At 57.2% G+C, this 26,273-nt stretch overlaps 2 protein-coding genes across 6 annotated transcripts; one reads left to right on the forward strand and one right to left on the reverse strand.

The window, feature by feature from the left end:
- Positions 1 to 396: 396 nt before the first annotated feature.
- Positions 397 to 5,602, reverse strand: PODNL1 (podocan like 1). Of its 5 annotated transcripts, none has more exons than XM_045046753.1 (10): positions 5,430 to 5,602; positions 5,048 to 5,275; positions 4,389 to 4,482; positions 4,038 to 4,102; positions 3,794 to 3,903; positions 3,304 to 3,373; positions 2,935 to 3,050; positions 1,788 to 2,445; positions 984 to 1,132; positions 397 to 828 (listed from the first exon to the last, which is right to left on the reverse strand). In XM_045046753.1, exons 1-10 carry the CDS (start codon positions 5,430 to 5,432, stop codon positions 654 to 656), a joined length of 1,668 nt encoding a protein of 555 aa, XP_044902688.1. In that variant the 5' UTR covers positions 5,433 to 5,602; the 3' UTR covers positions 397 to 653. The 5 variants fall into 5 exon arrangements, with proteins under 5 accessions (XP_044902688.1, XP_023096799.2, XP_044902694.1 ...); XM_023241031.2 differs by having other exon boundaries at positions 3,304 to 3,460; positions 5,430 to 5,601; XM_045046759.1 differs by lacking the exon at positions 4,038 to 4,102 and having other exon boundaries at positions 3,304 to 3,435; positions 5,430 to 5,601.
- A 12,631-nt stretch (positions 5,603 to 18,233) lies between these two features.
- Positions 18,234 to 26,227, forward strand: DCAF15 (DDB1 and CUL4 associated factor 15). The gene is made up of 13 exons (XM_023246201.2): positions 18,234 to 18,390; positions 20,090 to 20,187; positions 20,280 to 20,415; positions 21,172 to 21,278; positions 21,354 to 21,493; positions 21,604 to 21,774; positions 23,710 to 24,144; positions 24,238 to 24,329; positions 24,425 to 24,553; positions 24,668 to 24,753; positions 24,969 to 25,073; positions 25,175 to 25,290; positions 25,696 to 26,227. Exons 1-13 carry the CDS (start codon positions 18,259 to 18,261, stop codon positions 25,749 to 25,751), a joined length of 1,803 nt encoding a protein of 600 aa, XP_023101969.1. The 5' UTR covers positions 18,234 to 18,258; the 3' UTR covers positions 25,752 to 26,227.
- The last annotated feature ends 46 nt before the right edge of the window (positions 26,228 to 26,273 follow it).

Raw genomic sequence — 26,273 nt, forward strand, 5'->3', positions numbered from 1 at the left:
GGGTCTCTCCCACAGTCCCCCGGGGGTTGATGGCAAGGTGCCCATAAGAGGGGCAGGCCGTGGGGGGAGAGTGCCCGTGAAGGATGTATTCGATTCGCACGCTTGCTCCGGGGACGTGTGTGAGGGCTGTGGCCTGCTTGAGGGCGTCTGCCGTGCCGTGTGTTTCTGTAGCTGGTGGCCTTGGGTGTGTTCGGGTGTGTACGTACGGTCAGCTGTCACGTGGTGGTTCTTGCTGACCCCTCGAAATCCAGCCCGGCCGCTCACTGGCCCCGGGACTTGGACCGGATTGCCTGACCCTCTTAGCATCCCACAGCGTCAGTTTCCTCAGTTGGATGCTGGGATGGTGAGAGCCCCTCCTGCAAGGTGAAGGGCATCTGGCAGGTGGTGAGCACTTGACAGGGTTATTAGGCTTTATTGTTGCCGCCTCCACTTGTGCGGGGAGTGGGGACCGCGTCCGGCAGGGCTGGTGTGGTCTGCGTGCCTGGCGTGCGAGCTGTATGCTTGAGTCTCTCCCGGGGCTCCCTGTGTGTGGACGCAGCGCCCCTGTCCCCAGCTTCCTGGCCAGGCCCTTGAGGCCTGGGAGAGCCTGGCTGAGGCCCCGGATGGGCACCGTTTCCTCGGTCCGTGACCCAGTGGAGCCCCAGGGGTCTGGGCTACACTGCTGGACTCCTCCGAGCTCGGGGGCTCCCTGCCCATGGCTGACGTGGAGTTGTGGGTGGCAGCCGGACCAGGACCTGCTCGGGGTTGCCCGCCGTATCCACCACACTCAGGTGCAGGAGACCCAGGAAGGCGTCCGGTGCGATGCTGGTCATGTGAAGCCTGTTTGCCCTGTAACCGAGAGGCAGGCTTGAGGGTGGGTGCAAAGGAAGGGGCGGGGGGGGGGGCACGGCCGTCCTGGCCCACCCAGGCCTGCTGGAGCCCATCACAGCCCTTCAGGGTCCCCTGCCCCCAGGACTCGCTCTCCCCAGCCGCCTCCGGGGCACCTGAGAAAGAGGGCGCGCAGGCGGGGAGTGCTGAGGAAGGCTTCAGGACCCACGTGGCTGATGCGGTTGCCCTGCAGGTGCAGCTCCTCCAGGGCCTCAGGCAGGTCAGGGGGCACAAAGGACAGCTCGTTGTGGCCGAGGTCCAGCACCTGGGCAGAGATGATGCCACGGCGGCCCCGGGCCTTGAGCCCCAAACCTCTCTGCCCGGGCACTCCACACCAGCCTGGGCCTCCTCCCCGCAACCCCCTCCGCGTTGCCAAATTCCCTCCAGCCCCGACAGAGGTACAGTGAGTTCCGTCCGGGGCAGGCTGGGCTCTAGGTGCCGGGGTCCCAGACAGATGGGGACCTGCCTGCCGCGGGAGAGATCGAAGCAGTCGTTCGCGAGGATGGCACTTCCCTCACCGGGCACCCTCCCGACACCGTCTACTGACCAACCGCTTTCTCCCTAACTAGTGCGTTGGTGCCACGGGCCCGGAGCTGTGTCGCTCTGTGCCCACCTCTCCAGCGCCTAGGACAGCGCCTGCACCCCCAGATGCTCTAAACTCTGTGGAAGCAGCCGCGTTCAGGAGGAACCAGGGGGGGCCGTGTTCCCCGGGGAGGCGGAGGGGCTGGTTGCCGAGGACCAGGTGGCAGGGTCGGCGCCGCCCAAGGCCCGGAGGCCGGCTCTGCCTCACCCACCCCGGGTCCGTCTGCCGGGCTCTCTTTGAGGCATCTCGGGGCCTTGTGGGAAGACGCTGCAAGGCGTGGGGATGGAGGGGACGGAGGGGCGGTGGGGGCAGTGTGGCTGACCGGCCGGCGCCTGACCTGGAGGGCCTGGAGCTCGTGCCAGGTGCCGGGCCCGATGTCTCCGACCCGGAGCCGGTTGTGCGCCAGGCTGAGCTCCCGCAGTTGGTCCAGGCCGGCCAGCGGCTCCGGCTCGAGGGCCCGCAGCTGGTTGCGCTGCAGCCGCAGGGTGTGCAGGCCGCCGGGCAGGCCGCCGGGCAGCCGGGTCAGCAGGTTGCCGGCCAGGTCAAGGCTGCGCAGGGCACGCAGCGGGCGGAAGGCCCGGCGGTGCACGCGGGCGCTGACCAGGCGGTTGTAGGCCAGGTTGAGTTCGGCCAGGCCCGGTGTGCCAGCCAGGTCCCGGGCGCCCAGCGTGGTCACGTGGTTGTGGGGCAGCACCAGGGCCCGCAGGCGGCGCGGCAGCGCCAGGGGCACGCGGTCCAGCCCGTTGCCATAGAGATGCAGCGTGTGCAGGCCCCGCAGCGGCCGCAGCGCCCCTGCGGGCAGCCCCGTCGCCCCCAGCTGGTTGTGCTGCAGCAGGAGGTAGCGCAGGCCCCGCGCCCCGCGCAGCCGGGCCGCCTCCACCCCGCGGATGCGGTTGCGGCCCAGGTGCAGCACGGCCAGGGTGCGGGGCAGGCCCGCGGGCACCGAGGCTAGCCGGTTGTGGGACAGGTCCAGGTACTCGAGGTGGTGCAGCTTGCTGGTGGGAGAGAGGAGGGCTGGCGTGGGGCTGGGTGCTGAGCGGGGGGGGGGGGGCACAGGTGAACCTTGGGGGTGAGGGTTGAGGAGTGCTCCCGCGATAGAAGCCGGAGACCCCAACTTGGGGGTGGGCGAGTCGCGAGATCTGGGTGGGAGGGGCACCTGCTGAGATCAGGGCAGAGTCCGGCCCCCGGGGCTGGATGTGGAGGTGACCAGGACAGAGTTCTGGGTGCAAGTCTGCATGCGGCGGTGATGACGTTTGGAAACTAGAACCCAGGCACAGAGGAGCTGGGAGCGAAAGGATGGCCGCTAGGTGCTCCGATGAGCCTGGTGCACAGCAGGTGCTCAGCAAATGAGGCCTCGGTTTGGGGGTCATACCCCGGAGGGGGCTGGAGGGTTGCGGGGGGGGGGTGGGGCTTGGACTCCGAACCTTCAACCCCTCCTGCCAGCACGAGGCTGCACCTGTGTCCTCCCCTGTCTCGGGCCCCACCTGAAGGTGGTGGCATCCAGGCCGCTGTCCGTCAGCTGGTTGTGCTGGAGGTAGAGCTCCCGCAGGTGTATCTGGCGGCTCAGTGCCCCTCGGGGCACCTTGGAGATGAGGTTGTTCTGGGAAAGGAGGAGACGGCGAGACCAGGGGTTGGGGGACAGACAGCAGCAGGGAGCTATGGAAGGCTCTTGAGTAAGGGAGTAGCAGGGAGCTAGCTTTGGCAACGCGGGTCCGAGGGCACCCGTGAGTGACCCGCGCCAGGGGGCAGGACTCGAAGATACTTGTGACCACTGGCATTCTCGGGAGGGGGTCTCCCCCCAGGAGAGAGGGAAAGGGGGCGGGCAGGGGGCTGGCAGGGTGGAGGAGGGGCACCTGCAGGTGGAGCCGCTCCAGCGAGGGTGGCAGACTGGGCGGCACATAGCTGAGCCGGTTGCTGGAGAGGCTGAGGATGACCACGGCTTCAGAGCCGTGGAAGGCGTCGGGGGGCAGGCCGGCGTTGCTCAGCTGGTTGTTGTGGAGGTACACGGACCTGAGGGGAGCCAGGCTCCGGCCACCAGCCTGCCCCCGGCCCTCCCCCCGGCCCCCACTCCCGCCCCCGCCCCCTGCACCCCAGCGCGGCCTCCAGTGTGAGGATGCGCACGCGTCCGCGCACTGTCTCCGCCTCGTGTCGCGGTTCTCCAGACGGCATCCGGGGTGTCCTGCCTCAGATCCCCCCCCCCCCCCGCACCTCCCTGTCCCAGGGTAGGACTCTGCCCCTGCAGACCCTCAAGGGCAGGCTCATGATCCCCTCCGGCCTCCAGGGGTAGGGAGTGACCCCAGGCATATCTGAGGTCGGAGAGGTCCGGGCCGGGCCAGGGGCTACCTGAGCGCGGGCTTCTCCCCAAAGGTAAGCGGGAAGATCTCCGTCACTTGGTTGGCAGCCAGATCCGCAACTCGGAGGGAGCGGGGCAGAAACTGGGGGGCCACCGAGAGCTGTGGGGACACGGCCATGCTTGGTCAGGGAGCCCTGCCCTCCACCCCACCCCCGCCGTGCCCTCCGCGCTCTGCTGTATGTCCCTGCGGGCCAGGCCTCAGGGCCGGGGCAGGGGTCAGGTAGGGGTGCTCACCTTGTTGTGGGCCACGTAAATGTGCTGCAGCTGTGTCAGGGACTCAAAGGCCTCATCGGGCAGGCCTGGGAGCGGGATGGGCAGTGAGGGGACCCCCCCCCCGCGGCCCTGGGGCCCAGGGAGGGGGCAGTGGGGGAGGCTGTGCTCCCAGCTGCCCCAGGGCTCTTGGCTGGCGACTGGCAGGGGCTCCTCCAGGCACCCTCCCACACGCCTCCCCACCCGTCCTCCAAAGCCACAGCCTGAGTTTCCATCCTGCTCAGCAAAGGGCAGTTCTGGGAACTACCGCAGAACTACCCACAGACCCAGCAGGGGAGGGAAGGGGCCGCCTCCCGAGGTCCCCTCACCCCTCACCCTCAGAAGAGATGAGATTGTTGTGGAGGTTGAGGGTCCGGAGGCTGCTGAGGCGTGACAGCTCATTGTAGGGGAGCTCCTGGAGCTGGTTGTTCTGGGGGGAGGATTCACACCCCTGAGCCCTCCGCAAGTGGCCGGAGCCCCGATTCCCAGCGCCCCATCGCCTTAAGCAAGTAAGCCTTGACGCCCCTCACCCCCACACTTGATCCCCAAAGCCCCATTACCCTGCAACCAAAACAACCCCGTCACCACAAACAACCCTGTGATCGCCAAGATGTTGACCCCTCGACACCCCATCTGCCCCCATAATTGACCCCTGACACCCATCACCCTGACCCCAAACGACCCTATAAACCAAAAAGATGTTGTCTGACATTTCATCACCCCCACACCTGACCCACATGCTCCATCACTCTGAACCCCCCCAAAACCCGTAACTGCCAAGACATTGACCTTTTAACACCTCCAAACGCTCAGCCCCTCCTAAAAGTTCCAGTGTCTGTCCCCCCCACCCTGCCCTCGCCTCTAATGCCCAGACCCCGACGCTCTCACCCAGGCCAGCTTCCATCGCTGCCAAGACCTGCACGCCCAACGCCCCATCACCCTATCGCCCTGAAACCCGGCACTTGGCGTGCTCACCCCGGCCCCCGGGGCCCCACCTGCAGGGAGAGGTGCTGAGCTGCCCGGGTGATGTTGTCCGGGAACACCTGAAGGTCCAGGCCATTGCAGTCCACTGTGTCTGCCCGGGGGCAGGAGCAGCGCAGGGGGCAGGCCCGGGGCGGGGGCTGCGAGCTCTCCCCCAGGTGGGGGAAGGCGGCGTCCTCCATGCCTGGGGCGGGTGGGGGGCCGGGCAGCAGCAGGAGCAGCAGCAGCAGCAGGCTCAGCCGCTGGGAGTAGAGGGACTGATGGGTCACGGTGGCCCCAGGCCCAGCACCAGGTCACCATGGCGACAGGAGCATCCCCGCGTGGGGCGGGGGGGGGGAGGGGGGAGCAGGCAGGCTCCCCTCCCTCCCCTGCCCTCCCGCCCCCACCCCACCTTACCATAGCCAGCCCCAGCTCTGCCGTCTCGCCTGAAATGCCGACCAGGGCTCCCTAATGGAAACCAGGCGGTCACCTCCTGGAGCCTCTTCCGTGGCCGCCACCGCCCCCCATCTCTTGGCACAGGCCACCCTCCACCCGGCTTGTTCTCCCAGGGGCTGGGGGGTGGGGGTGGGGAACTAGCCGGCCCACCCCCTTCCCCGCCCTGGGGAGGGTGGGAGGGCTGCCTGCCGGATGGGGTGGCGAGGACAGGCCAGCCCGTCCCCCCCCCCCCCCCGGTCCCACCCCCACCAACCACCCCTGCTCAGCTTGCGTAACCTCGGCCAGCCTGGGCCGGGCCACAGGAGCGTGGAATGCTTGCGGGAAAGCTAAGATTCGCCCTGTCTGGTATTTGGGCCAACCGCAGAAATAGGGGTGGGGGCAGAGGAGTGGAAGATGCTTCAGGCCACAGGAGGGTCCCCAAGGAACTGGGGCTGGCAGCAAGGGGTCAGGGCAGGCCTGGGCTCAGCCTGCCAGCCCAGATGCCAGCCTGGGGGCTCTCAGCCAGGCCTGCCGTTTGGGCCCCTCCTCCTCCTCCCTGAACGGCCACAGCCGCAGCTGCCTGAAAGGAAGGGTGGTTAAGGATATGCACTCCGCGCCAGCCTGCCTGGGCTTGAACCTGGGCTCTGGCACCTCTCTGGGCCTTGGTTTCCCACTCTGCAAAGTGGGGAGTGGTCGTCTCATCTCCCAGGAGTGGTATAAGGATCAAATGAGATAACGCATTTGAGGTGGGTGAGAAGGTTCCGGGCACATTCCTTGGCCCTTACACCAGAGCAGTAGTGTGGGGGAAGAAGCCCACCTCTGCCCCAGATCCCACCTCCCAGGATGCACCACTTACCCGCAAGGTGTCTTCAGGCAAATCGTTTTCCTGCCCAAACCTCAGTTTTCCCACACGTAGGACAGAGATGACAGAATACCCTTCCTTCCTCAAAGGCAAAACCAGGTTTTGGACAGAAAATCCTAAGCATCACATCTGCCCCTTACAAGTGCTCAGCTCAGAAGTGGCCGAGCCGATGGGCTGTGTGAAGGGCATGAAGGAGGGTGAAGTTTGCGGGGGGAGGGAGGTTTTCCGGAAGCAGAGCTTGAGACAAGGATTGAGTGCATTTGTCTTGGACAAAGAAGCTGTAGGGGAGCAGGGAAATGACAGAGGGAAGGGAAGAAGTAGTCAATGACGAGTTATCTTCGGGGTAATCAACTTGCCTAGAACTCGCCAGTTTTAGCACTCAAAACCCTGTGTCCCAGGAAACCCTTAGTCCTGGGCAAATTGGGACGGTTTGTCACGCTTGTTATCAAACAAGTTCCCACCAGAGGCATAGGGCTCGGTCCTGCTGGGGAGTGCTGGCAGATTTTGTAGGACACACGTCCTACCTGAGGGGTGAGGGAGCTGGGTTATCGATTCTCCAACTCCCTCCCTCAGGCACTGGTTGAGGGCTGAGGCTGCAGGATCTGAGTTCCCTGGCACTTTGGGTAGAACAGGCCCCAGCCCTAAATAGATATAAATGCCTGACGGTGAGGCTTGGGGGCGCCTGGCAGGCTCCAGACATCACCTGCCAGGGAGAGCGGGAGGTTGAGCCACGGAGAGACGGCAGTACATCAGGGGAGTGGGAGGAAGGGACCAATGTGGGGGAATGACGGACGGAGAGGGTATCTGCATTGTTAATCCCCCTCCCACAAAGGAAGAAGCTTGGAGGTGATCATTTGCCCACATTTCCCAGGACGGCGTGCACTCATGACAGGAGACACTCAGGGTCCCTCAGGGCTAGGGCAGGAGACAGGTCTGAGTTTCAGCCAGAAGAGAGAAACAGTCCTCAGCCCAAGATCTCCATGTGGAACCAGTGGCTGCTAGCTCGGAATCTCCTCAGTCTCCCCAGCAGAGTAATGGGACTAAGCCTCACAGAGCTACTGAATTTGCTGCCTTGATGCTGGCCCCGGTGAGAACCAAGCTGCTTCTGGCAGGCCTCTTTCAGTTGCAAAGGACAGAGAACCCAAACGAGACTAGCTGGTGCAAACGAGGGCATTTATGGACTCATGAACAGAAACATCCAGTGGATGTATCATTCAGGCATAGCTGGATCCAGCGGCTCAAATGACATCCTCGTTTGATCCTTTGCCTCTTAGCTCTCTCAGCAGGCTTCTCTGTTTAGTGCCAAGATATCCCCAGCAGCAACATGGGCACACTCTGAGCTTTACTCCAACTGAAAAGTCTCAAGTTTCAATCTCATTGGCCTAGCTTTGGTCACATGTCCGTCTGGAACCAGTCCCCGTGGCCAGAAGGATGGACCGCGCTGATTAGCTAGGAACCTAATCAGTGCTCTTGTAAATGACCTGCTGGCCTTATCTCCCTGCGACAAACTCCGTTTCCTCTACCTTGCACTGCCCTGCCCAGCCCTGCCCTGCCTTTCCTAGCCCTGCCCTGCCTGGTCCAGCCTTCCGCTACCCAACAAAGAGTTCTGCAGGGACAGCACTGGAGGACTATGGTCCACGAATATAGAGCCCGGCATAATCAGCATTTATGACACCTTCATGGAATGCATGCGTGGAGGATGGTGTCTGTGTGTGTGGGAGAGGTTTGCATGGGGAGGCAGTGTTGGCTCTGATCTCAGAGTAGGGAGGACTGTAGGGTCATGGGGACAAGGGACAGTTGCAGGAACACTGTGGGCAGCTAGGGCAGCAATCTGGTCTCATTTTGCTTGCTGGGGCGTATGAGGAGGAGGTGGGGGTTGATGTTAAAGAGGGCAAGAGGATGATGAGAAATGTAGTCTCCCAATTAGAAAAGGAAAGGGGAAAAAAACGGGGTGGGCACCTGGGTATCAGTTGGTTGAGCGTCCGACTCTTGATTTCAGCTCAGGTCAGGATCCCAGGGTCGTGGGATCGAGCCCCATGTCAGGCTCCACATTGAGTGTGGAGCCTGCTTGGGATTCTCTCTCTTTCTCTATGTCTTTCTTCCCTGCTTATGATCACTCTTTCTCTTTCTCTTTCTCTCTCTCTCTCAAATAAAAAAAAAAGAAAGAAAGAAGGAAAGGAAAGGCATTCAACCTCAAGACCCAGGCTAAGGCCAAACTTCTCAATCGGCCTTCATCTGGCTAATTAGCCCTTCAAGATCTGAGCCAAATTCATAAAATCGCTGATACTTATCTGGGCCTATGGCTGCCTAAGATAAAGTGCCACATTTCCCAGCCTCCCTTGCAGCTGGGTACAACCATATGACTGTGTAAACAGAGGTGGTATGTGCCACTTTGAGGAAAAAGGAGTGTGTTTCTCCTCCCTACTGTTGGAATGTGGGTGTGATGGCTGGAACTCCATCAGCCATCTTGGGCCATGACGTCAAGACCACTATTCTTGAATGGTGGAGGGACGAGATAGAAGCAACCTGGGTGTCACAGACAATGGAAGGCCATCCCGGCAATGATGAGTGTTTTGATCACCTCCTACCCACCCTGTTGGTGAAGGAGGGGTCTGCTCTAAATGATACAAGATAGCCACGCACGTGACAGCCAACCCTGGATAGAAAAAACTGGTGTTGGTTTATTATTCACATGTAATCACAGCCTGGAGGAGGGAAGGACACGGCATGCCACGCGGGGAGCCACATGGGGGGTGGCGCACGTGGGAGCCAAGTCAAGAAACAGGGTCAAAACAACTAGAATAGTCACCAAATTCGTGATTAAAATTAGCATAGTTATTTAAGTTGTGGCCTCCAAAGTTTAGAATGAAAATTGCTTATTCATAACACAACATGCTCAAATTAGTGCAAATTTTGCAAATAATCACCAAGAAGCTGGGATACATTTTTTTTTTAAGTTTATTTATTTTTGAGAGAGAGAGAGGCAGAGACAGAGTGTGAGCAGGGGAGGGGCCGAGAGAGAGAGGGAGACACAGAATCCGAAGCACGTTCCAGGCTCCGCGCTGTCAGCACAGAGCCCTCGTCGAATCCTCTGTCCCTCCCCACCTCTCTGCCCCTCCCCTGCTCATGCACTCCCTCTCTCTCTCTCAAAAATGAATAAACATTTTTTAAAAAGGAAAGAAAACGAACAGGGAGACCCAAGGGACACCGCTGAGAAAAGCTTGATGGCCGAGGGGTGGGCAGAAGACAGCCAGCAAAGATCATGGGGAAGGAGGGTCCGGAAGAGAGGACGAACCTGGAAGTATCTGGTAAAACCGAAAATGTGCCTGCCGTGTACTTGTGATGGTTAACCGTACAGGTCCCGTGAAAGGTTATACTCTAAAGTGATACTGGCCCATGGGCTGCACAGATTAAACCTGATTTCTGGGTGCATCTGTGACAGTGTTCCCAGAAGAGATTAGCGCTTGAATCTGTGAACTCAGTGAAGTAGATTGCCCTCCCCCAAATGGATGGGCATCATCCAGTCCATGGAGGGGCTGAACGGAACAGAAAGCAGAGAAAGTGAGGCCAGGGGCGCAGGAGTGCTAGAAGACCGGGCTCCAGGGGTTCCCAAATACACCGGCTTCCGCTGCTCGCCGGTGACAAAATCCAAAGGCAGGGAAACCAGTGGTGATGAAACAGGAAAGGAATTTCTGTCAGTGAGGCCAACACGGGGAAGACAGCGGACGAGCTCTCGAAGGCTGTCTCCCAAGTGCCAAAAATACTTCCAGGTCGGTGTAAGGAAGATGGGGGGCAAAGGTGGGTGGGTGCATGCAGGTGAGCACTGAAGATCAAATCGATCACGGCCTTGGCATCACTCTCGACTTAAAGAAACCAAAGTTTATTTATTTTTGAGCGAGAGAGCAGAGGAGGGGCAGAGAGAGAGGGGGACAGAGGAGAGAGAGTGGGGGAGGGGCGGAGAGAGAGGGGGACAGAGGAGAGAGAGCGGGGGAGGGACAGAGAGAGAGGGGGACAGAGGATCTGACATGGGCTCTGCGCTGACAGCAGAGAGCCTGACATAGGGCTTGAACTCATGAACTGTGAGATCATGACCCGAAGCCAAATTCAGAGGCTTAACTGAGCCACCCAAGTGCCCCTAAATCTTTCTATAGATTAATAGGTGTAGATATAGGTGTAGATAGATCAATCAATACATAGAGATAGAATTCTATGTCTATAAATAGATTGAAAGAGGAAGATATATATATAAAATGATATATACATACGTACATACAAAAGGATATATATATAAAGAATAAAGGATAAACATATACATGATAAGATAGATATAGATGATTTAGATATGGATATCTTACTGGTTCTGTTTCACATGTGCATATATAAAAAGATAGATATATATACACATATCTATCTATATATAAAAAGATATATATACACATATCTATCTATATATAAAGGATATATATATACATGATAAGATATATCACATACGGATACACATATATGTAGATACATTCGTTATTGGTTCGGTTTCCTGTGGGTATTAGATGGGCAGGCAAGATCATTCTGCGTAACAAGCAGCCCCAAGGGTCAGCGACTAACCCCAGAGTTGGTCATTCACGCAATCTGATCTCAACGGCTCAGCAGGGTCACTCTGAGCCACACAGTCACTCAGGGATCCAGTCCACCAGAAGCCGCACCGTCCTGAACAGCAGCCCCCACAGTTGCTGGCTCCGTGGAAAAGAGAGGACTCCCAAGTCAGCTTTTCAGGGTTTCCACCCAGAAGTACCTTCTGCTTGCGTTTCACTGGCCAGGATTAGTCACGTGGTCCTGCCTGACTGCAAGGGACAGAGAAGGTGGGGGTCGGGGTAGGGGCTTGGGGAGGAGCAAGGGGACTATCTGGAGGATTACTCTCTCCGCAACACCCAAGGACCAGAAATCTGCTCTGGAAAACCTCTTACACAGCCGGTAACAGACACATACAAGAGTTCCCTGTAGGCTCGTTTGTTACAGTGAAAATTCTCTGCCGCGTGGGATCACACACGGCTGGTGATTTTAATTCACGTCACTTCCTCGGAGGGCCCCTCACCAGAACCCCCAATCAGAAGCAACATTTTTGTCTCTCTCTCTCTCTCCTCTTCCCTGCCTTACCTTTCTTCCTGGCATTTCTCACATCCTGACTTACATATCTGCCCACCGTCCGCTGTCCTCCCCCACTGTGGAGGGGGGCACTTGGCCATAGTCACCTCTGTCCCTCAGCACCTAGAGCAGTGTCGAATACAAACCAGGTGAGCGGTGAACATATGTCGTGTGAACAAGTGAAAAATAATCTCCTAAGAGGGGAATAAACAAACCAAACATGTTCCTGTTAAAATAATAGAGAACCAAGGGCGCCTGGGTGGCTCAGTCTGACTTCGGCTCGGATCGTGATCTCGCAGTCCGTGGGTTCAAGCCCCATGTCGGGCTCTGTGCTGACAGCTTGGAGCCTGGAGCCTGCTTCGGATTCCGTGTCTCCCTCTCTCTCTCTCTCTCCCTCCCTCAAAAATAAATAAACATTAAAAAAAAATAGAGAATCAGGTTTAGGACACACAAGGGACTCACTCTATATACGTAATGTATCAGCTTCCTGGAACGGTCGTACCAATGCTCACAAACAAGGTAGCTTAGAACAGCAGGCATTTATTCATTTCGGAAGTCCAGATTATTTATTTGGACCTGTGGAGAGAGCCTGGAAGTCCCAAGTCAAGGTGTTGGCAGAGCTGTTCCTTCTGGAGGCTCCTTCCTTGTAGCTATTCCAGCTTCTGGTGGTTGCTGGCAATCTTTGACGTTCTTGGGCCTGTGGCTGTGTCAGGACCATCTCTGCCTCGGTTTCCATGTGGACTTTTCCTCCATGAGAGTGTCTGTGTTCCTCCTCCTCTCTTTTATAAGGACACTGGCCGTGGGATTTAGGGCCCAGCTGGTTAATCCAGGATAATCTCATTTCAAGATCTTTTACTTAATTGCGTCTTTTTCCCCCCCAAATAAGGTCATATTTGCATGTTCTAAGGGTTAGGACACCAGGATACCGTTTTGCGGGTCACTGTTCAAACCATTACATGGATTAGTGTGGGTAGGGCTAATCTCGTGAGGAGAAAAAGGGTACAGAGCGAGGCTGACAGTTTTGATCATTTTCATAAAGTGAAAAGATATTGGGGCGCCTAGGTGGCTCGGTCAGTTAAGTGTCTGAACATTTTTTTTTTTTAGAAACTGAGATATAATTGAGATATAACGTGAGTTTTAGGTGCACAGTACTTCATTTTGTTTATTACGTGAGTTTATTACTCATTTATTTATCACGTGTTGATACACTTTTACTCGTTTCCCACTTTGGGCGATTAACAAATAACATGGCCATGACCAGTCCTGACCGAGTCTTTGAGGACACATGTCTTTTTTAAAAGTTCTTTCGGGTAGGGGTGCCTGGGCGGTTCGGTCGGTGGAGCGTGTGACTCTTGATCTCGGGGTTGTGGGCTCGAGCCCCACGTTGCCTGTGGAGATTATGTAAAAAAAAAAATAATAAAATCTAAAAAAAAAAAAAAAAAAGACGTTCTCAGGTGAATACATCGGACTGAAATGCGCTGAATCACACAGTAAGTGCACATTTCACTTTTTATGAGACTGCCAAACTGCCTTCCAACGTGGTTGTGTCGTTTTGCACCCCCACTGGCGGCTGTGAGAGTTAGGGTTCCTCCAAGCCCTTGTCAACACTTGTGGTCAGTCTTTAATTTTAGCCATTTTGGTGGGTATGTCCTGCTATATCATTGTGACTCTATTTGTATTTCTTTGACGACTAATAATGTTGAACATCTTTTCACGGGCTCACGGCCCATTCTATGTCTCCTCCGTGTTGAATTTAAGAGTGTATAAAGGTAATGCCTATTTAAAATAAGTGAGGGGGCGCCTAGGTGGCTCAGTCAGTTAAGCGTCTGACTTCGGCTCAGGTCATGATCTCATGGTTTGTGGATTCAGGCCTCGTGTCAAGTTCTGTGCTGTGTGGAGTCTGCTTGAGAGTCTCTCTCTCCCTCTCTCTCTGCACCTCCCCACCTTACACATGGGCAATCTCTCTCCCTCTCGAAATAAATAAACTTGAAAAAAAAGGAGGGGCACCTGGGTGGGTCAGCCACTTAAGCGTCCGACTTGGGCTCAGGTCAGGATCTCACAGTTCGTGAGTTCGAGCCCCACGTCGGGCTCTGTGCTGTCAGCTCAGAGCCTGGAACCTACTTGGGATTCTGTGTCCCCCTCTCTCTGCCCCTTGCCTGTTCACACTATGTCTCTGTTTCTCTCTCAAAAGTGAATAAACATTTTTAAAAACGTCAATGATAACACCCATTAGGATGGTTTCTATCAAAAAAAAAAAAAAAAAAAAAAAAAAAAAAGATAACCAGGGAAGTCGGGTGGCTCAGTCGCTTAAGTGTCAGACTCTTGGTTTCAGCTCAGGTCATGATCTCGCAGTTTGTGAGTTTGAGCCTGCACGGAGCTCTGCACTGACAACGCGGAGCCTGCTTGAGATTCTCTGTCTCCCTGTCTCTGACCCTCCCTGCTTGCTCTCTATCTCTTTCTCTCAAAATAAATAAATAAATACTTTTTAAAAAAAAAATTTTTTTTTCAACGTTTATTTATTTTTGGGACAGAGAGAGACAGAGCATGAACGGGGGAGGGGCAGAGAGAGAGGGAGACATAGAATCGGAAACAGGCTCCAGGCTCCGAGCCATCAGCCCGGAGCCTGACGCGGGGCTCGAACTCACGGACCGCGAGATCGTGACCTGGCTGAAGTCGGACGCCCAACCGACTGCGCCACCCAGGCGCCCCAAATAAATACTTTTTTAAAAAACGCAGAAGATAACAAATATTGGCAAGGATGTAGAGTAACTGAAACCTACTTTTTTTTTTTAAAACATTTTTATTTATTTCTGAGAGACAGAGACAGAACGTGAGCGGGGGAGGGGCAGAGAGCGAGAGGGAGACACAGAATCCAAAGCAGGCTCCAGGCTCCGAGCTGTCAGCACAGAGCCCCACGCGGGGCTCGAACCCACGAACCGCGAGATCATGGCCTGAGCCGAGGTCAGAGGCCCAAACAACTGAGCCACCCAGGCGCCCCTGAAACCTACTTCTTATCTCTACCCTGATACCCGGTCCTTGAACATGACCCATGGGCCCCGAATACAGCCGCTTTTCTCCGTCTTCACTGCTATTACTCGAATCCGAGCCACCATAACCTGTCCCTCTGGCCTCCCTGAGGCCATTCTTGCCCCACCACCCCTCTTCCCCTCAACATCCTCCACACGGAAGCCAAATGAACTTTTGAAGAGTCTTCTCTTCAGAAACCTTGGTATTTTGAAATAATTTTCAATTTACAGAAGATTTGTGCTATGGACTAAATGTCTGTGCCTTGCCTAAAGGCATAGGTTGAAATCCAGCCCCGATGGGATGGTACTGGAAGGTGGGACCTTTGGGGGTGGTTATGTCATGAGGATGGAGACTTCATGAATGGGATTAGCGCCCTATAAAGGAGCCAGTGCTCGTGTGCCTTTGCTCTCTCCTCTTTCTCGCTGTTTCTCTCAGTCATGGGAGGATATAGCAAGGATATACAACCTAGGATTGGCTAGATCTTAGACTTCCCAGCCTCCAGAACTATGGGAAATCAAATTTGGGTGTAAATCCACCCAGTCTACAGCATTTTTAATATGGCAGCTCAATGAGTTAAGACAATTTGCAAAGGAGGCACAGAAAGTTCTTGTCTACCCATTCCCCACTGGCCCGAATGGGAACATCTTGCATAACCACGGTACAGTTGTCACAACTAAGAGGTTAGCTAACCTTGGCACAAGACTGTTCACTAAACTACAGGCTTAATATGAGTGACAGCAGTTGTCTCTCTGATGTCCTTTTCTTTTCTGGTCCAGGGTCCCATCCAGGACACCACATTTCATTTATTTATCATGTCTCCTAAGACTTCTCTAAGTCGTGCCAGTTTCTTGGTCAGGCTTTGTTTCTCGTGATCCTGACGTTTTTGAAGTATCCTAGTCAGGTCTTTGTAGACTGTCCCTTGAGTTGGGACGAACATCTGATGGTTTCTCACGACTAGATTGAGTTTGGGGGTTTAAGTGACGATATTGAGGAGGTGATGTGTCCTCCTCATCACATCATATCAAGGGTCCGGGCACATGACTCATCGCTATGATGACAATGTTGATTACCTGGTTGCGGTAATGTCTGCCAGATTTCTCCACTGTCAAGTTCGTTGCTTCCCTTCCCATAACTTTATTCCTTAGAAGCAAGTCACTAAATCCAGCCCGCACCCAACAAGGTGGAGAATTAAGCTCCACCTCCCGGAAGGAGGCATATCAAATAATCTGTGGACATATATTTAAAAAAACCCAGTAGTTAGTAAATATTTTGGGAGAGATACTTTTAGGGTAGGTGTTTCTCCTTCCAGTTTCATCCACAAATTTTAGCACTCATTGGTAGATCTCGCCTGCTGCAAATTGTAATTGTGGTGTTTGCCTGATGATAATTTCCTATTTCCCTCATTCTTTCTACACTTATTAATTGAACATCTATTAATTGAACATCTTCTATATGGAAGAATGGTCTCTTCCCCCCCCCCGCCCATTTTTTTTTTAATTTTTAATGTTTTTATTTATTTTTGAGACAGAGAGAGACAGAGCATGAGTGGGGAAGGGGCAGAGAGAGAGGGAGACACAGAATCTGAAGCAGGCTCCAGGCTCTGAGCTGTCAGCACAGAGCCCGACGCAGGGCTCGAACTCAGACTGTTAGATCATGACCTGAGCTGAAGTCGGATGCTTAACCAACTGAGCCACCCAGGTGCCCGCCCCCTGCCCATTTTTTATTCATTTATTTACATCAGTATGAACTCATGGGTATTTATTTAATTCTTTGGATTACAATGATTATTTCTTTGTTTATTTATTAATTAAAGTAATCTCTCTGCCCAATGTGGGATTTGAACTCAAGACCTGGAGATCAAAAGTCGCATGCTCTACCCACTGAGACAGCCAGGTGCTGCATGGATCATAATGATCTTTTTGACCATGTATTGTTTTTTTTCAACGTTTATTTATTTTTGGGACAGAGAGAGACAGAGCATGAACGGGGGAGGGGCAGAGAGAGAGGGAGACACAGAATCGGAAACAGGCTCCAGGCTCTGAGCCATCAGCCCAGAGCCTGACGCGGGGCTCGAACTCACGGACCGCGAGATCGTGACCTGGCTGAAGTCGGACACTCAACCGACTGCGCCACCAAGGCGGCCCGATCATAATGATCTTTTAAATCTCATATCAGATTCCATCATCTTCTACTAAAAACCTTCCAGAGGCTCCACTTTATGCTTAAGAGTAAAATCCAACTATCTTGCTCACCCGACACTCCCTACCCACTTCCCGGTCCTTGTCTGTTTGACTTGCTTACTTTCTTCCTTGCTTATTCCTGCTTTGGCCCAACTGGACTTTTTGGGGTCTTTCAGGCATGTCACCCTCATCCCTTTGAAGGCTTTGTCTTTATTGGAATATTCCTCCTCCTCACCTGCATGGGGACCTCTCTCTAGCTGGCCTGAGCAGCCTTCTTCCTCTCTTTGATGTCTAAGCCTACCTCGAATTAGGTAACTGAAATCTATTTCTTTACCATCTGTCTTGTTCACTGCTGTATCCCTAGAACCTAGAACATAGTAGGTGCTCAAGAAATATTTGCTGCATAAATGAATGCACGGAATGCATTCATGAGGCTGAGAGAGTACAAAGAGCAAGATCTATTCACTCCCTCTCTGATTACAGCCATAATTGAGGCATATGCGTGCCAGGTACTCAGGGGCACTACACGGTAAGCCTCAGTTTCACCCTGTGTAAAATGGACGTAATAAAAGGACCTATCTAGGGGCGCCTGGGTGGCTCAGTCAGTTGAGCGTTTCACTTCAGCTCAGGTCATGATCTTGCTCACGGGTTCAAACCCTGAGTCGGGCTCTGTGCTAATGGCTCAGAGCCTGGAGCCTGCTCCGGATTCTGTGTCTCCCTCTCTCTCTGCCCTTCCCCCTGCTCACGTCCTGTCTTTTTCTCACAAAATTAAAAAAAAAAAAAAATTAAAAAAATCTTTTTAAAAAGGACCTATCTACAAAACTGTTGCGAAGATTAGATGAGCTAACACATATGAAAATGATACTCAGCAGGCATTCAACAATTATTAGTATTGTTATCTGTAAAATGGGCACAACAGCGACTTACTACATAGAATTGTTTGTAAGCTCAGAACCGTGTCTTGCACATGTGAAGTGCTATATAAGCGATAGATTCTATCATTATCGTCATCGTCATCCCACCAGGCCGTCCCTACTTTCAACGAAAGATGTTTTTAATCGAATCTCATCTTTTTTTTTTTTTTTTTTTTTTTTTTTTTTTTTTTTGCAAATCCCTTTCTTCGGCCTGCCCTGGTGGTCTCAGGATACTGTCAGGCCTCTGCACCTCCGCAGAGAGCGCCGACATCACTAGGCTGGGGACTCTGGCCCTTGTGGACCACAGACTCCCATCGCCCCGCCCACAGGCCTGGACCGCCCGCGGTCTCCATGGAAACCCACTAGCCGCAGGGGGGCGTGACGCCGCCGAGACGGATAGGGGCCTTCGCCTATCCGGTCAAAGTCATTTCGGCAAGGGGCGCAAATGGGGCCTCTGATGGGTGCGTCCTTGCGGAAAGGCGGGGATACGGCGGCGGACCACGGGGGTTGTGCCGTTTCTACCAATCAAGTGCCGAGATCGCTTTGATGGACAGGCGTAGCGGGAAGAGGCCCCAAGTGCGGGCTTTCACCCAACAGACTGGCCGCAATGCCGAGAAAGGGCCAATGAGGAGGAGGCGGGGGTGGGACGAAAAGGCCGGTTGCTCCGGAAGTGGAGGGAGGGGGTGAAAATGGCGCCCAGCTCGAAATCGGAGCGGAACAGCGGGGCCGGGAGCGGCGGCGGCGGCCCCGGGGGCGCCGGGGGGAAGCGGGCAGCGGGGCGGCGGCGGGAGCACGTCCTCAAGCAGCTGGAGCGGGTCAAGGTGAGGCCTGGAGTCTGGGGAGAGCTCGCTGGAGGGTGGGGAAAAGGGACGAGGGAGGCGGAGGGAGGGAGGGAGGGAGGGAGTTCGCGGGGTGAGGGGTTGGGGGCGGAGCCCCGGGGGAGGGGGCTCAGAGGAAGGGGGCTGGGCGGGGCCCAGGAGAGCGGACTTGGATGGAGGGGGCTGGGACGGGGGCTTGGATGGAGTGGGCTGGGGGCGGGGTCCGCGGTAGGGGGCTTGGATGGAAGAGCTGCTGGAGGGGGCCGGGAAAGAGCTTGGGTGGAGGGGGGTCGCTGGAGGAATAAGGAGAAAGGGGGCGATCCAGGGTCAGACTCGTTTTTCAAAACCCTGCTCCCATGGCCCCTCCGTTATGGAGCCTTTCCGCCCCCTTGGCAGAGCCCCTGCTACCGGCTTTGGGCTTCCTCTGCCTGGTGTTCCTCTCTCTGTCCCGGCTCTGACCACACGGGAGCTGGGAGTTCCTGTACCTGTGTCTGCCTCCCCCATCGAATGGGAGGGATCTTCCTGGAGAAAGCCTGGTCTTCTCCCTCAGACTGGGAGCTTCCTGAGCAGGGCTCTGTCTTCTCCATCAGACTGTAAACTTACAATGTGTCCGCGTATCTATCTCCCATCAGTCTGGGAGCTCCGGGAGGGCAGACATGTGAATCTGCTATGAGGTCAGCAGCAACCTGGGCAGAACTGTTTCCCTGTGGGTAGCGAGAGTGCCTTCTCCATTAGGTTGGGAACTCTGTGAGGGCAGGGCCGTGTCTCCTCCTTTTGACGAGTTCCTTGGGCAGGGATAGCCGCCACCCTCAGCCTGGTTGCTCCCTGGGTTGGTCTGTGGCTCCACCCTTAGCTTGGAAGCTCCCTGGACTGGGATTGTGTCTCCCGTCAGCCTGGGCCTCCCCAACAGGGCTGTTCCGTCAGACGGGGATCTCCTTGAAGAGTGTGCCAGAGAGCTCCCCAGACAGGGCTGTTTCCCATCAGACTGTAACCTCTTGAGGGCAAGGCCAAGTATCTCACTCAGATTGGGCTGTAGGACCCGGGTGCTCTGATCCCCTAGCACCCAGCTTGTGCCTGCCTGTCCCCCCCCCAAATTCTTCCTTGAAGTTTTTGGGATGAGGGAGTCGGTTGGAAGGCGGCTAGGTTAATTGAGAAGGGGGAATTGGGCAGAAATTGGAAGGTCACTGGTCAGCCCCACCCTTCTGCTGCCTCACCTGTCCCTGAGGCCAGGGCTGTCCCAAAGGCCCTGAGCACCCTGTGTGCAGGCTAGTGGGTCAGGAATAGGTGAGTGCGGTTGGTCAAGCCTCTTTAGTGGTGGAGGACACCCACCAGAAACAGCCTTTAGGAAGGCAGCCAGTGTGGCCCCTTGTGACCAAGGTTGACTGGGGAACCTTCCTGGAGGAGGTGATGCCAGTGCTGGTCCTCAGGACCTGGGTGCTTGGGCAAGAGGGGCTCTGAGACTGAAGAGATGTGAGGCTGGGAGGGTGGCATGGGTCCGTCGTGGAGAGTGAGGCTCAAATGAGGCCCAGCTGAGCCATCTTCCCTAGCTATTCCCACCTTCCGGAGCTCAGACCCCTCTTGACCGTCATAGTTGGGGGGGGGGGCCTATGTGTCTGGGCGAGAATTTGGGGGTGCTACTCTGCTTTAAGTGAGGGGACTGGGGGCGATGGTGCCTTAAGAGCCAGGGCCACCCCTTCCCCAGATCAGTGGGCAGCTCTCCCCTCGCCTCTTCCGGAAGCTGCCGCCCAGGGTCTGCGTCTCCCTCAAGAACATTGTGGACGAGGACTTTCTCTACGCAGGGTGAGGCTGCGTGAGGCTGGGCCGAGCAGGGGGGTGGCTGGGTGGGGTGGGAGGCTGGCCCTGACCTGGCCATTCTGCCCCCACCCCCACAGACACATCTTCCTGGGCTTTTCCAAGTGCGGCCGTTACGTTCTTTCCTACACCAGCAGCAGCGGGGATGACGACTTCTCCTTCTACATCTACCATCTGTACTGGTGGGAGTTCAACGTCCACAGCAAGCTCAAACTGGTAGGGCTGGGCCCGGTGCTGGGCTGTCCCTTCCAGCAGCAGGACCCGCAGATCACAGCACCCCTGAGCCCCAGTTTCCTTGTTTGTAAAGCAGAGAAATTGTACTCCTAAGGTCGTTGTCAGGACTTACCACGTGTGAGGTCAAGCCACACGAAATTGCCATTTTTATAGTTGAAAGCGGGTAGACAGCAGCACCCTCGTGAGGTTCGGCTCAACATCTAGCCTGCGGAACACGGCGGGCTCAGGCCAGGGGGGAGCCGTTAGCTTTGCTACCCCATTCGCTTAACCCTGACTTTGACTCCTGGAACCCCCCCATTCCAGCAGGTGAGTGCTGTCAGACCAGCTGACACGTGAGCCTAGGGAGGTGGACAGGTTTCAGGGTGGAGCCGGCTTGGAACCGATGTGTCTAGCAGGGTCCCCTTTTGTGAGGCAGGGCTTCTATCAGCTTCCTCCCTGCTGGGCCAGGGCCCTGCTTCCCGTGCCAGGCCGCCTCCCTGCTTCCCCTAGTTGTGAGGGTAGCTTCCCCTGCCCGTCCTCAGGAAGGCAGAGGCTACGGTACAGGGGCTGCTTAGACTCCCTGGCTGGAGTCACACACACTCCCACCCCCACCCCCACCCCCACCCCCACCCCCAGAAAGGGCGCTCCTGCCAGCTCAGCCCCAGCTCGGATTCCAGGCCAGCATCGTGCAGCCTCGGGCCCCCTCTCCCCCCACCCTACCTGCTCTGGCTCCATACCGACCCCGACCATGCTGCTCAGGTCCGGCAGGTGCGGCTCTTCCAGGATGAGGAGATCTACAGCGACCTGTACCTGACCGTGTGCGAGTGGCCCAGCGATGCCTCCAAGGTCATCGTCTTCGGCTTCAAGTAAGACCCGGGGACAGGGAAGGCCCGGCGAGGGTGGTGCGTGGGCCAGGCCGCTGAAGGTGTGCCGGCCCCCAGCACCCGCTCGGCCAATGGGATGCTCATGAACATGATGATGATGAGTGACGAGAACCACCGAGACATCTACATCAGCACCGTGGCGGTGCCGTCGCCGGGCCGCTGCGCCGCCTGCCGGGAAGCCAGCCGGGCCCACCCGGGTGAGCGGGCCGGGGGCCTCGGGGTGCGGGCTGCTCCCCCCCCCCCCCCCCGCCCCGCCCCGCCCCGCCCCGCGGCCGGGAGTGAGCCTGGGTGGCTTGTGTTGCTGCAGGCGACCCCAGCGCGCAGTGCCTGCGGCACGGCTTCATGCTGCACACCAAGTACCAGGTGGTCTACCCCTTCCCCACCTTCCAGCCCGCCTTCCAGCTCAAGAAGGACCAGGTGGTGCTGCTCAACACCAGCTACTCTCTGGTGGCCTGTGCGGTCTCGGTCCACTCGGCAGGTAGGCCCCCGGGCCCAACGATGGGCCGAGCACGGGCTGTAAGCCTCAGAGCCCGTGACCTGCCGACTCCGCCCAGCGGCCCTCCGAGGGTGGTCCTGTCACTGCCCCCCACGGCAGATGAGGAGGCCGGGGTACGCAGAGGTGGAGTCCCTTGTCCAGGGCCACACGGCTGGACAGCAGGAGTACGGGATCCGAAGCTAGCCATGCTCCACCCCGGCACCGTCCACTAGAACTTTCCGTAGGGGTATGATGGTCTATATCTGCCGTGTCCGCTCCAGCCGCCACCGGTAGCCACTTGGAAGCGGCTGAGTGACCCAAGAACTGACTTTTAAATTTTATTTAATTTTAGTTGAGCTCAAGTAGCCCCATGTGGCCACAGCCACCATGCTGGACAGTGCAGTGCCCTTTTCGAGCAGAAACGGTCACTTAAAATTTCAGTTGGTAGACAGAAGGCCATCTTATGTCTTCGGGAATAGGAAAAACGCCAGTGAAAGTCACAAGGTGATGTCCCTTGTAGCTAATGTTAAGAGTAGCTAATGTTAAGCTGGTTGATGTTACCACTGGCGGCGATGGGGGACCCTGGGGCCTCACCTGCACCCTCAGGGCCACAGGGCAACAATGTGACCGCAGCCCGGCCTGAGCCCGGGCACGTCCAAGGCTTTGGTGGTAGGGGCTACCTGGCGTCCATCCCTGGGGATCGGGGAGGTAGGACAAGGCAGTGATTCCCTTGGATCGGCAGTCCACTGAGCGTGCCAGCACGCGTGTCTGTGGAGCATGCCTTGAAGACACATCCAAACGCAAAAGAAACCAAGGAGATCTGTCACCAGTCAACGGCACCACTTACGTCCCGATTTCGTAAGAATGGAGTCAATAAGAAGACACCCACTAAGTACATTAAAACGGTTGTCCCCGGGAGAGGGAGTGGAGTGGATATAAAAAAAAGGATTAAATGTATACAAGTAAGCCACAAAGCAGCAAGGGCCAGGATGTCCTGTCCCCAGGCCCATGCAGGGGCCTCCTTCCCTGGCTGCTTGTGCCACTGTGGGCAGGGCCCTCTCCAGAACCCAGGCCTGGTTGAGGCCGATACCTGCCCCCGGTACTTGTGGCTATGGGTCCCTGTAGGAAAGGTCACGTGGGACAGGATTCAGCTTTGTGCACACTGGGGTGAGGGGGACATCGTCACCCGTGTCTAACACCTCGCCATAGGACAGTGTTTACACAAAGGGGGAGTTTTGACTTGGCCGTCGTCCACTCTGGTGGACAGGAGTGCCTTGGTTTGCATTGTCATGCAGCGTGCCCTTGGACAAGTTTCCCTCTGAGCCTCGTTCCCCAGTCTCTGAACTGGGAGGACACAGCCCCCGCCCTCTCAGTGTTGATTGTGGGGGGGGGGGGTCCTTTGGAGGTGGTGCAGGCAGGGCCCAGGGCTCAGCTACAGTGCTCCTCCCTGAACACACTGGGGTTGTCCGTGGCGAGCCCACATTCCTGATGGTGCCCATAGATGGGCACTGTGTGCCCAAGTCAGTCAGGCTCCCGTTGGGGAGGATGGAGGGCTATGGAGTAAGTTTTCAGACTTTGGTGATTTTTAGCTTTTGTCACTGTAAACCGTGAACTCCCCAAGGGCAGGGATTTTTGTGTCTCGTTCCCTCGCGTCCTCAGTGTGGCATCTGGTAGATGCTCAGAAATAAAGCTTGAAGGTATTGTTTATGCACGTGTTTGCACGCGCACATAAGGCCTTTTCCCCTTCCGAGTGTTTTCAGCTGATCTTTCAGCATAGGGAAGTCTTCTAGAAGGGTGTCCCCCAGGTGGATTTCTAAGAACCACCCGCCCCACCCCCCCACCGCCCTGCCCCCGGGCAATGAGGGAGGTCTGCAGTGCCCTAGATTTGAACTTGTTTATTGACATTCCCCCCCCACCCCTTCACTGTTTTCGTTTCAGGCGAGAACAACTTCTGCCAAATCCTGTATGACCACACCACCTCCCCTCCGGCCCCTCCCAGCCCCCCTGGGCCTCAGAGCCCTGAGGTGCCCCCCACCCTCCCCAGTCCCTGTCCCGAAACAGCCCCCGCCCGTGTCCCTGGGGCCCCTGAGCCCTCGCCCGCCATCGCCAAAGCCAAGGAGTTTGTGGCCGACATCTTCCGCAGGGCCAGAGAGGCCAAGGGCGGGACCTCGGAGGAAGCCCGGCTGCCCCCCTGCCCGGGGCCCTCGGGCAGTCGCTGCCGCCCTCCCTCAGAGCCCCTGGCCCCATGTGGGGAGGTGGTACCCCGAGACAGCCCCCCTGCGGCGGAGGCACCAGCCCCTGAGCCCGGCTACGTCAACTACACCAAGCTGTATTACGTGCTGGGGTCCAGCGAAGGGACCGAAGCGGAGGATGGTGAGCTGGGAACCCACCCGGGGGGCAGGGCCCCAGGCATAGGAGGCCAGCCAGGCCTCCCACCACCCCTACCCCCACTTCCTGCCCCCTCAGAGTTCGAGGATGACAAGATCTCCTTGCCCTTTGTGGTGACTGATCTCCGTGGCCGCAATCTGCGGCCCATGAGGGAGCGGGCTGCCGTCCAGGTTGGTGCCAGGGGGGGGCAGGCCTAGGGGCAGCCCCTGGGGAGCCTGCTGGGGTGACAGCTGATGCAGTCTTGCCCTCTGCCCGCTGCCCACAGGGTCAGTACCTGACGGTGGAGCAGCTCACGCTGGACTTCGAATACGTCATCAATGAGGTCATCCGCCACGATGCCACCTGGGCCCACCAGTTTTGTTCCTTCAGTGACTATGACATTGTCATCCTCGAGGTGGGCCCAGGGAGGGAATGGGGTGGGGAGGGGTGCCCAGGGCCTCCCTGTTCTGGGCATCACCCTCAATAACTGTCACTGTCCCACTGCCTGCCCCGCGCCCCTGCCCCCCAGGTCTGCCCGGAAACCAATCAAGTCCTCATCAACATCGGCCTGCTGCTCCTGGCGTTCCCGTCCCCCACTGAGGAGGGCCAGCTCCGGTGAGTGAGTGAGTGGGACGCCCCTCTCCCCCGCCCAGCAGCGGGCCACGTTCGGATACTTCAGGGGAGTGGGCGAGTGGGGATGTGAGAAGACTTCCCCTGCCCCCCAAACTCCATTACTGTTCCAAAGACAGAAGCCCCCCAGGGTTGCCTGGGTCCCAGCTGAGGGACCCGTTGGTCCCGTGCCTTTCTCCTTTCCTCCTCATCCGCTGCAGACCAAAGACCTATCACACCAGCCTCAAAGTGGCATGGGACCTCAACACAGGCATCTTCGTGACAGTCAGTGTAGGCGACCTGACCGAGGTCAAGGGGCAGACCAGGTGAGGTGGGACTGGGGCCAGGGCCGGGGCGGGGGGGGGGGGGTGCCTGGGACGGGGGTGGGCGGCCTGGGTGATGAGAGCCCTCACCCCCTTGCCCTCAGCGGCAGTGTCTGGAGCTCATACCGCAAGAGCTGCGTGGACATGGTCATGAAGTGGCTGGTGCCTGAGAGCAGCGGCCGCTACGTCAATAGGATGACCAACGAGGCGCTGCACAAAGGTGGGCCCCGCGACCCGATGGCGGTCGGGACTGAGGTCCTTACCCTGGTGCCATGCCAGGCCTGGAGCGGGTGCTGATTCCTAAGTGTTCCTGAGTGGAGGAGTCCGCTGGCTGTGCCACTGAACACGGTGGAATGGGGGTGAGGGGAGGAGGGCAGGCCCGGCGAGGCGAGGGGCCGGCTTGGAGAGGACCCGGCAGGCGTGGCGCCTGGGGAACCGCGGCCAGTCCTTCATTCAGCAGAGCTTTGCTGGGTGGCTGCAGGCCTGCAGCCTGCAGTGTAACTCAGCGGGCTCACTGCCTTCTGGAACCTTGTGTGGCCCAAATTAAGTCGGGGAGAGAGGCAGACCCCTCCCACAGCCTGGGCCCGCAGAGACTCCACGGCTCCCTTCTGCCCCTTCCCTGCAGGGTGCTCGCTGAAGGTTCTGGCAGACAGTGAGAGGTACACGTGGATCGTGCTGTGAGGGCCCGGCCGCTCTGGACACTGACTCCAACTACCTCCGCGGCCTGGGAGCTGGCCGCCTTCCTGGCAGCCTCTCCCCGGCTGGCCGGCCGACCGGTGACCGACTGACGACCGGCACTAGTGTTAGGCTGCGGGGAAGGGGGCTGGGTGGGGCAGCCCCTGGTGGCCTGAGAGTCTGGACGCTTCTTATTTATGCCTATTTAAGTTGGGAAGGGGCAGAGGGAGGGAGCCCCCTGCCCCACCAGCCTCAAGCGCCCACCTTCACCCCGCGCTGGGCACAGGCCCTTGCTCTTTGCGCGTCTGCCCCTTTCCTTGGCTACAGGTGTGGACGTTGCCCCCCGGGGAGGCCGAATGGACCCCTTTCCCCTGCCCTGCCCGTCCCAGCCTCCCCCACCTGAGGTGGCAGACCTCGTGGCCATCCCCTCCCCCTGCCCGTCATTCCTCTTCATGTAATAAATGTTTTATTTCTGAGCCTCACTGAATTCCCTTTACTGCCGCTCAGGGCCCAGTTGGAGCCCCCAGC

The sequence above is a fragment of the Felis catus genome, chromosome A2 (genome assembly GCF_018350175.1).
Source record: "Felis catus isolate Fca126 chromosome A2, F.catus_Fca126_mat1.0, whole genome shotgun sequence".
In the NCBI taxonomy this organism is placed as follows: Eukaryota; Metazoa; Chordata; class Mammalia; order Carnivora; family Felidae; genus Felis; species Felis catus.

Coding starts and splice junctions, on each gene's coding strand:
- PODNL1 (XM_023241031.2), bottom strand. Junction 4,103..4,388: donor CAATCTCATCTCTTCTGAGG/GTGAGGGGTGAG, acceptor TCCCGCTCCCAG/GCCTGCCCGATGAGGCCTTT. Junction 3,461..3,793: donor GGGGAGAAGCCCGCGCTCAG/GTAGCCCCTGGC, acceptor GGCTCCCCTCAG/GTCCGTGTACCTCCACAACA.
- DCAF15 (XM_023246201.2), top strand. CDS start 18,259: ATGGCGCCCAGCTCGAAATCGGAGCGGAACAGCGGGGCCGGGAGCGGC. Junction 20,188..20,279: donor GAGGACTTTCTCTACGCAGG/GTGAGGCTGCGT, acceptor CCACCCCCACAG/ACACATCTTCCTGGGCTTTT. Junction 21,775..23,709: donor GGTCTCGGTCCACTCGGCAG/GTAGGCCCCCGG, acceptor TTTTCGTTTCAG/GCGAGAACAACTTCTGCCAA.